This window comes from Quercus lobata, chromosome 8, assembly GCF_001633185.2.
Source record: "Quercus lobata isolate SW786 chromosome 8, ValleyOak3.0 Primary Assembly, whole genome shotgun sequence".
In the NCBI taxonomy this organism is placed as follows: Eukaryota; Viridiplantae; Streptophyta; class Magnoliopsida; order Fagales; family Fagaceae; genus Quercus; species Quercus lobata.
In genome coordinates this window covers 49,241,520-49,251,868 of record NC_044911.1, presented here as the reverse complement: position 1 = coordinate 49,251,868, position 10,349 = coordinate 49,241,520, and the positions used below count along the sequence as shown (strand labels likewise).

General features: G+C 32.5%; 1 protein-coding gene across 2 annotated transcripts; it reads left to right on the top strand.

Annotated features, from left to right (window-relative positions):
* LOC115954462 (O-glucosyltransferase rumi homolog) lies at positions 1 to 10,009 on the top strand. Of its 2 annotated transcripts, none has more exons than XM_031072316.1 (6): positions 1 to 211; positions 3,566 to 4,116; positions 4,469 to 4,661; positions 7,183 to 7,247; positions 7,389 to 7,602; positions 9,560 to 10,009. In XM_031072316.1, the coding sequence occupies exons 1-6, from the start codon at positions 56 to 58 to the stop codon at positions 9,827 to 9,829; spliced, it is 1,449 nt and encodes a 482-aa protein (XP_030928176.1). In that variant the 5' UTR covers positions 1 to 55; the 3' UTR covers positions 9,830 to 10,009. The 2 variants fall into 2 exon arrangements, with proteins under 2 accessions (XP_030928176.1, XP_030928177.1); XM_031072317.1 differs by lacking the exon at positions 1 to 211 and adding an exon at positions 2,003 to 2,047.
* Positions 10,010 to 10,349: the final 340 nt, after the last annotated feature.

Genomic DNA, 10,349 nt, shown 5'->3' with positions numbered 1-10,349 from the left:
CTTATAATAAACCATTATTTCAAGTAAGGAGATAGAAATTGAGGTGGTTGTTAATATGGAGAAGGGAACTAGTGTTCATTCGGTTTTCTGGTTTTGGTCACAAGGAGCTCCATTGTCTGGTTATTTTTCGATCTCTCCTGGGAAGAGATGGGCCTCCACAACTATTTTCGTTTTCTTCTTTGTTATCAGCTTCGTCTATTGGATTGACAAGGTAAGTCCCTCCCAGGCTATCTATTATCCTCTTAAGTCCCAAGTTTGTTTGTTTTTCTTTGCTTGTTAACATAGTTAATAACAATCTCTTTTTCTTTTAAAAAGTTATAGAGGTGTTTAACGTGGTTGTTGACCATAACCTTCGTTACAGTGTCCATAGTTTTCTCATTTTCTGAACTCATAAACCAAAGGCCTGTATGATTATTTTGGTCTATATTGATCAACCCCACTCTTGATAGTCATGTCCTAAATCACTCACATCTCATCTTTATATTTAAACCAAAAATCTACTCTCTTTTTTTCTATCTTACCCTGCCCTTCGGCAAGTTTGGGCCGTTTGGCCACCCAACACCCATATCAGTCGACAACCACGATTACCGACGACCGAAGTCAACCATTGCTTTGGGAAAAGAAGAGAGAAAGAGAAACGGACCTTGGGTTTAGGAATAGAACTAGAGGGAGAAATTTAAAATTATTATATAAAAAATGGATAGAAGGTACTAGAGTAATGAGTCATGCTAGAGTGAGACAAACGGCAGAGAAAAGGAAAAAGTGAGAATGAGAGAGAAAAAAGAGAAAAGAAAGAAGTGAGAAGAGAGAGAGGGAGAGAGTGACCATGAAGAGAGAGAGAATGATGAGATATTTTTATTAAAATAATAATATTTTAAAAGGAGAGAACGCGGCAGTCTCTTATTGGCCGTAAAACACTGGTTTTTCGCTACAACCTGACCGATTGTTTACTTTTTTGATAATAACTAAAGGGTAATGACCATTTAAATCTATCTTTTAGGTTCCATTATTGCCAAGACTAACTATAGAGAACAGCTGTAGCATTTTTATCAACTTGCTCCGTGGTAGTTATCCAAAAATAAATAAACTTGCTGAGAGGAAAATAGTGGGATGCAATATGGTTTTTATGAGTGATTTGCAGTGATTTGACTAGAAAAATAAAGGAAAATTAGAATAACTTCCGCTTAGGTTTTTCATTATCATACTTAACTTTTATTTAGTTTAAAATGAGAAACTCACTTTTTTTATTACTATAAATTATATTCCAAACAACCTTTTGTGCTTCAAATTTTTAGAATACATCAGCACCTTAAACTATAACATATAACATGTATTACACTTTACACCCTACTTTTAATTCTGCTATTATTGGAAAAGGTAAGTGTCTTATTTTAAACTGAGGCAAAGATAAGTGCAATAACCAAAAAAAAAAAAAAAAATTTAGGGGAAGTCAGTATAATTTTCCCAAAAATAATATGGCTAGTCGAGAGTGAATGTTCTTTTGGTTAATATTTGGTTAGCCTGGTTCTTAATTTCTTGAGTCTAAAGAAACAATTGAAAGCCATTATATATATATATATATATATATTAGTATGTATTGCTTTGAGAATCAAATTGCCATCATCTATTACATAATATTTTATTTTAATGGCTTCGTAACCAAGTGGCATCTTGGATTAAACTTATGACTAAGGAGAAATTAGTGCTATTTTTTTAGACTACTACACACCTTTGCACATTAGGAGAAAAGTCTTAATCTGATGATAAAAAATACCATTATCAAAAACAGATGGTATAAATTGTGTGTATATATATATATATATATATATATATATATACAACTTATGGGAACTTGTTTTCATTCGGTTTCCTGGTTTTGGTCAAAAGGAGCTCCATTGTGTGGTAATTTTTCGATGTCTCTTGGGAAGAGATGGGCCGCCATAACTATTTTCATCCTCTTCTTTGTTATCAGCTTCGTCTATTGGATTGATAACGTAAGTCCCTCCTACTCTTCTTTGTTATCTGCTTCGTCTATTGGATTGACAAGGTAAGCCCCTCCCAGGCTATCTATTATCCTCCCAAGTTTGTTTGTTTTTCTTTGCTGATTAACATAGTTAATAACAATCTCTTTTTCTTTTAAAAAGTTATAGAGGTGTTTAACGTGGTTGTTGACCATAACCTTCGTTACAGTGTCCAGAGTTTTCTCATTTTCTGAACTCATAAACCAAAGGCCTGTATGATTATTGTGGTCTATATTGATCAAGCCCACTTTTGATAGTCATGTCCTAAATCACTCACATCTCATCTTTATATTTAAACCAAACATCTACTTTTTTTTCTATCTTACCCTGCCCTTGGCAAGTTTGGGCCGAAGTCAACCATTGCTTTGGGAAGAGAAGAGAGAAAGAGAAAGGGACCTTGGGTTTAGGAATAGAAATAGAGGGAGAAAATTAAAATTATTATATAAAAAATGGATAAAAGGTACTAGAGTAATGAGTCATGCATAATGACTCAAGAGTAATGATCTTTTTTTTTTTTTTTTTTTTTTTTTTGAGAAACAATACCATCATTTGAATCTATCTTTTAGGTTCCATTATTGCCAAGACTAACTATTGAGAACAGCTGTAGCATTTTTATCAATTTGCTGACTGGTAGTTATCCAAAAAAAAAAAAAAAAAACTTGCTGAGTGGAAAATAGAGGGATGCAATATGGTTTTTATGAGTGACTTGCAGTGATTTGACTAGAAAAATAAAGGAAAATTACACTAACTTCCGCTGATTTTTTTAATTATCATACTTAACTCTTATCTAGTTTAAAATAAGAAACTCTTTTTTTGTATTACTATAAATTATATTCCAAACAACCTTTGTGCTCCAAACTTTTAGAATACACAGTTAGCATCTTAAACTATAACATGTGTTACACTTTACATTTTACTGTTAATTCTATTGATATTAGAAAAGGTAATTGTCTTATTTTAAACTAGAGAGAAAGATAAGTGTAATAACCTTAAAAAAAAAAAAAATTAAAAAAAAAAGAGGAGAAGCCAGTATAATTTTCCCAAAAATAATATGGCTAGTTGGGAGTGAATGTTCTTTTGGTTAATATTGGTTAGCCCTGTTCTTAATTTCTCTTTTTTTAGAAGGCTGTTCTTAATTTCTTGAGTTTAAAGAAGCAATTGAAAGCCATTATATATTTTCTTTATTATGTATTGCTTTTAGAATCCAATTCCCATCATCTATTACATAATATTTTATTTTAATGGCTTCATAATTGAGTGGTATCTTGGATTAAACATATGACTAAGGAGAAATTAGTGCTATTTTTTTAGACTAGTACAAGCCATTGCACATAAGGAGAAAAGTTTTTTTTATTCCATTTTAATTCTTAGATTAGTCAATGGCGTGCAGTTTACGAGTCTTTTTACGAGTCTTAAAAGACTCGTAAACTGCACGCCATTAACTAATCTAGGAATCATTCAAGGCATATTCCCCTATATTTTGAACACTTTGGTCCCCACTTCCTTTGGCTAATTAATTATCGTTTCTTCATTGTTTTTTTAAGTCTGCCTTAACAGGTAACTACTTCTTTAGGACATTTGTAAATACATTAAGTCCTAAAAAGTCCTCCGCCCAAGTTGAGTTCCCATTCAAATTCAATTGCTCCAATACGAACTTAACATGTCCAACCAATCACCCGGTGAGAATTGAGAAAGCGGAATCATCCCCTGTGGCATGTCCAGAGTACATGCGGTGGATTCACGAAGACCTACGGCCATGGAAGAGTGCCGGAATCACGAGGGACATGGTGGAAAGGGGAAGAGATTATGCAACTTTTAGACTAGTGATTGTAAAGGGAAAGGCTTATGTTGAGCAAATTAGGGGGACATTTCAAACTAGGGATATCTTTTCAATATGGGGAATTTTGCAGCTTCTGAGATTGTACCCTGGGAAGGTACCAGATTTGGAGTTGATGTTTGTCTGTGGGGACGAAACCGTGGTTAAAAAACGTGACCACCAAGGGCTTAAAGCCACGTCGGCGCCACCGGTGTTCAATTATTGTGAGGATGATGAAACACTAGACATTGTCTTCCCTGATTGGTCCTTCTGGGGTTGGTAAGTTTCAATTCCTTTTCAAATTTAATTACAATTTCATTCCAAAAAGTTACTTGTAAATCTCACATATTTATTAAACACACAAACACTTGTAAATTTCACATACCTAATATTGTATATCCATAAGATGAGGTACTCGTAAACAGTAAATTCACCCCATAATAATTTTCTAAGATGGTCGACGTTATGATAATAGCTTTACTGATCTAATTAAGTAAACTTGTAAAAAAGGTTATACTTCTTTGATTTTTTTGGGGTTGCACTCCTTTGTTTTCTCATGTGATTCATAGTTATTCTTTTTTCTTTTTTGGTTTCAAAAAAAAATCATTAACAAAAACTTTTCCTTCGCTAGGCCTGAGGTCGATATAAAGCCATGGGGGACAACGTTGGAGGCCCTAAAAGAAGGCAATAAAAAGATCAAATGGAAAGATAGAAAACCCTATGCTTTCTGGAAAGGGAATCCATATGTGTCTCAAAAAAGAGTAGAGCTTATGAAGTGCAATCGCTCTAACAAAAATGATTGGAATGTTCGTTTATATATCCAGGTGAATTTCTTTATCAAATTCCTTGATTTTTATTTTATGGAATATTCATACAATTCTAGTATGAGTGGTCAATTGTTTAGTTATCCTGAACTTTTTGCTAACAATATTTAGTAAAAGAAAAGACATTATATACTTGTACATCAAACAGGGTTGGCTTAATACAATTTCAGGCTTAAAGAAAAAATTTTAATGGGTGTTTTCATATTTAATTATCACTTAAATAATATTTAGTTTATTAACCATCAATTTAGTAAATGTTTTATATTACAAATTTTTATTAACAACCCATTATTCTTACTTTTAGTATGATTTATTTACTTGAGCGATATTTAAGATATTATAAATTTTACTACATAAACCTTACAAAATAATGTATCATCAATTAAAAAAATTAATTAATTCAAATTCATTTATTACGTTGTTTCGGAAACACCAATCACATTTTCGCCACATCAATTCGTAACTTTTTTGTAATAAAATTTTTGGTAGTTTAGCATTTTTTTTATTCATTTAATGGTGATTTGGTTGGATTTATATTAATCTATATTTATTTTTGGGAAAATGCTAAAAGATATCACAAATTTTATTTCAAAAATCTTACAAACTGAAATAAAAGAGAATTTGAATGGTTGCATTTCAACAAGATAATAAATGAAGGGTCAGGCCTAGGTCCAGTGTCCAGTAGTACTGGACCCGTTGAGATGCGTTGGACCTAAACCATATCCATAAATGAATATCTGGATTACTTCTTGTGATGGTGACACTAAAATTTCTAAGCTCTTTGAAGTAAAATTTGTAATCTATATATATAATAATAGGTGAAACTGAGAGAAATTCAAATTAGAAATTCAAATTAGAGTTTCAATTTTGCGCCATGTGTCCTAAATTATTTATTCTTAAAGTGTTTTATTTTTTACTTTTAGAATCAAATGTGGAACCAAATCATAAATATTCATCAAAGTGAGTTATTAAGTAAAAAACTAAAGAGTCTAGAATAAATAAATAAATAAAGTGCTTCACAATAATTTTTTTTTTAAATGACAATTTATGTTTCATACCTAACAATATTCACACAAAATTTTTTAAAGAGTTAACAAAATATAAAAATAACTATCAATAGTATTTAAATTATATATATATATATATATATAGAAATTATATTAAACATCTTATTGTATATCTTTAAGTGTATCTGTAGGGACACGATTATTTAACGGTCCAAGAATGTCATTGGGCTCGTAAGTAAAGGGCCCTAACAATATGATTTGTAGAGAGTGGGCTTGAAAGGCAGGACCTTAATCACAGGTCAGCGATTTAATCGAGGTTTCTATGGAAGCTTATACATGGGTGGACTTGGCTTGACTAGCTAAGCCTTCCATTAGTGCGGGTTGTAGGATTTAAGTCCTCGGACGCTATCCGAGGAGCATAGTATCCTTCCCTTTCTCCCTTTTGCAGGATTTTTTCCTCCTTCCGGGGGATCCTCTTCTCCTTCGCCTTCTTTCCCTTTTATATTAGTGTTCCTTTCCCCTTTTAGTGTCCACGTGTAAATTTTACTTTCTGGAGTGCAGACCTGTCCTGTCAGTCCATACCTAGAGTGGTTGGGGGTTGTTGGAAAAGTTAAATAGCATGGTTTGGAGTATGGGCCTGTCAAATGCAGGATTCTGTATTACGATGCTGGTAGCTTTCTCCCTTGTCCTGCCCCTGTACTGAGTTTGTCCTTTTCTCCAGGCGTTTTGTGAGGTGTTGAATATAAGATCGTCCTCGGCCATGTCCTTGTGCCTTTTTGGGCTTTCATTAGGCGTCCTCAGCAATAGCTCTCCTCGGCTTAGGCCTTGGGTCCTAATGTAGAGTGGGCCTGGGCCACGAATTCACTGGCCCCACAGTATCCATACATGGAGTTACAAGCTAGTATTTATAACATCACTCAATTTCTCAAGCATTCTTAAAAGAAGAGGGGGAAAAAGTAACAATTTACATATATATATATATATATATATAAATTTTAAAAAAATAACTTATGCCCCCTCTTTTGGGGGGGTGCCTTTCTCTAGTAGGGGTCCTAGGCCTAGGGCCGGTGGGCCAACCCTGATATCATTGACATGGTTGATTGTCAAAATTGTGAAAACACATGTAATTATCTAATAAAAAACTTAAATTAGTTATCTTATCTTTGCTTTTCATGAAAAAAAATACCCATTGAAGTGGACAGTTTCTTCAAACAATAAGTAGCCGAGAGGTTATCTGTTTAATTAAATGATATTGAGCATCTTATTGAGAAACAAGTGAGCTATTTCTTTGTGAAATTGTGCTTAATTTCATACGTGGAAATTATGCAAAGATCTTGTTTGATCCTATTTTGGAAGCACAAATAGAGTTTTTTTTCCTCTTTAGAAGAAATAGTGTGAAAGAAACATATAGAAGAAATAGTGTGAAAGAAACATATAGGAAAAAAGAACTAGGCAGACAGGGTTTTGAGAGAAATTTGGAACATATTTATTTCAACTATTTTATCTGTATTCAGGATTGGGGAAAAGAATCTAAACATGGATTCAAGAACTCAAAACTAGAAGACCAATGCACCCATAGGTAAATATTGAACTTCTTTAATTTTCTCAACAATTTATTTTTCTTCATTTTTCTTATAATTTCCTTTGAAATATGTCATAATACATTCATAGTGTTATTAATGACATTATTTTCTGTTTTGTTTGGCTTTTTCATCTGAAGATATAAAATTTACATAGAAGGAAAGACATGGTCAGTGAGTGAAAAGTACATTCTAGCTTGCAACTCCATGACCTTGCTATTGATACCTCAGTACCATGACTTTTTCACAAGAAGCTTGGTGCCCATGCAACACTACTGGCCCATCAAAATAACTAATGATACATGCAGAGATCTTAAGCTTGCTGTGGAATGGGGCAACAATCACACCGACAAAGTAAACCTCTCTTACTCTCTTCCCCTCTTGACACAACCAAATTTAGCCACATATGGACATGCATGTGTGGTGGCTTTGTTTTCCTAAAACAGTTCTCTTTTCTTGAATTATGAAAAACATAAACTAATGCAGAACACTTATGTAGAAATGCACTGTTTAAAAGCCTTCTCAAAATGGTGTTAATTGTTTTTGTTAATTTTCTATTTTTCCTTAGAGAAGTAGCACGATTTTTTCTGATTTTCTCATGGAATGCTTGTTATCTACAAAGTAGACTAGTGCTATACATTTTGGAAAGAGTAATGACAAGGATACTACAAAATTTACTACATAAACCTTACAAATTATTAACATATCACCAATCACAAAAAAATAATCAAAAAATACTAAAACTGTTTGTTTGTTTAGACCTCTTTAAAACAAATTGTTTACACCTAGTGAATTAGCCAAGTACTTAGATTAATTATGAGATCTAGATTAAACAATAGTATATCATATCATGCACGCCAGAAAAGTAAAAGACACAAAGATATGATTACCTAGGAAAACCAATAAAACTAAATGTTTCAAGGTAAAAATCGAGGGAAGATTTGACCTAACTATCCTCAAGATAAACAAATCTACTAGAAAGAATTGAAGTTTACAAAAGATTTAACTCCTAAACCTAATGCTTAACTCCTAAACCTAATGCTACTTCCAGTAGAACTTACTAACACGACCACGTGCAACTCCGACTCTACGAACTTTTCTCTCTTGGATTTGTTAAACACAAGTTCTCACACTTATGACTTTGAGATCCCACTTAATGGTTTCAAATCCCCAATCATTGTTGATCTTGTATCAGCAACTGGATTCCCCTAGCACTTAATTATAGATCTCGTTCCGATAGACACTTGTAGAGTTAGAAGGTTACAGAAACCTAACAAATCTTACAAGAGTAACTCACAAGTTTTCCAAGAGTCTTCAAAACGTGGTTAGGGTTTTCCTTTTATACTTATAAGTGTTGGACTAAAACCATAAACGTTTTCACAGGCTTGAGCCTGGTTTAAAATCTACAGAATTAACTTTTCTGCGATTTTCGATCGGTCGAGTCTAATTTTTGATCGATCAAGCTTCATAGAACTTGAGCTCTTCTTTCTGCAACTTGAATGTTCTTGAATCTTGATTTGTAAAATCTTGAGCAATGTCTAACACCTAATCTAGACTTGTTTTTGTTCTCCGTTTGCCAACATACATAAGATAAGAATCTAAATATTTAGAAGCTAACAAAAACTACTATCAATTTTACTAATCCTCCATCTATTATCCCTCAACTATAAATTGTGTCAATGTAATAATTCAACTTTCAAAATTAAGTCACAATCTCATCCTTATGTCTACCATTTAAATTTTAACGTAATTAATAGTTGAAAGTTGATTTAGCTTTAGAATTTTCACACTTTCTATAGATACCTTTCAACTTATGCTCTATTTGCTACATTAATTAATTTTGTCAATCTCATTAAGATTTAAAAGAACAGAAGTTTCATAATGATATTTACTTGATATTGAAACTTACGGGACTATGTTGATTCAACTAACAGTTGGGGAGATTAAACTGACACAACTAACACTCAAGGGACCAAATTAAACTTTATCGCATAATTTGATGACCGCATCAATAATTTAACCCAAATAAATGTCTTAATTTCTATTTTCTATGATTGATGACTCATTAATTTATAAAGCTTATAGAGTAAAATTTATAGTATCTTTTACATCACATTTAATTATTATGTTATTAAAGTTGTACATATTATATTCATTGATACGTCACCTTATAAGCAATGTAACAGTCAATAATGGGACCTAACATGCACTATGTTTCTTATTTGGTGCTAGACATGCTTGAAATTTATTTATTTTCTTTATTTAATTGTTTTTCTTCACAATTCTATCTCCTACAACACTTATATTTCAGGCACAGGAAATTGGAGAGGCAGGAAGCAAATTCATTCAAGAGAAACTTAAAATGGACTTTGTTTACGACTACATGTTTCACTTGTTAAGTGAATACTCAAAGCTCTTGAAATTTGAACCAACAATTCCTGTAGGAGCGCATGAGGTCTGTTCAGAAACAATGGCATGTCAAGAGGGTAATAAATTTTGGAGAATTAAGAATTTCATGGTGGAGTCCATGGTGAAATCCCCTAGGAATACACTTCCATGCACAATGCCTCCTACTTTATGATCTTCCAAGTTCCAACTATTGATGCCATTTCTCGAAGAAAATAAAATATAATGAAAGAAGTGAATATGTGGGGGAATGAATATTAGGAGAAACTAGTTAGTTGAAAATTTGAAATACAATAAAGGCCTCTGTTGTTTGTGTGCATTTGTTTTGAAGCTTAAAATTTGGAGTATAATCTAGTATATAATTTCTCGAACTTCCATTTGGGCTTTGAAGGTTATTCTAAGTTTCTAACAAAAAATAGGGGCTTTGAACAGGGCCGGCCCAAGGCCTAGGCCTCAGACCCTACCAAAAAACAAAATTTTCCTTAGAAAAAAAAAGACCCCACATCCCGTAGTTAAATGCCTAAATTTTATAAAATTATATATAGTTTTTAAAAGGTTATTCATTTTTTTTATTAGTGATTTTTTTTTTTGAAACGTTTATTAGTGATTTTTTTTTTTTTTTACAATACAGAATTTCTACTCTAACCTAATCTAAGTATATATGTATGTAAAGTTCTCTCCTAGAGACTTAAACC

Coding starts and splice junctions, on each gene's coding strand:
- LOC115954462 (XM_031072316.1), top strand. CDS start 56: ATGGAGAAGGGAACTAGTGTTCATTCGGTTTTCTGGTTTTGGTCACAA. Junction 7,248..7,388: donor GAAGACCAATGCACCCATAG/GTAAATATTGAA, acceptor TTTCATCTGAAG/ATATAAAATTTACATAGAAG. Junction 7,603..9,559: donor GCAACAATCACACCGACAAA/GTAAACCTCTCT, acceptor CTTATATTTCAG/GCACAGGAAATTGGAGAGGC.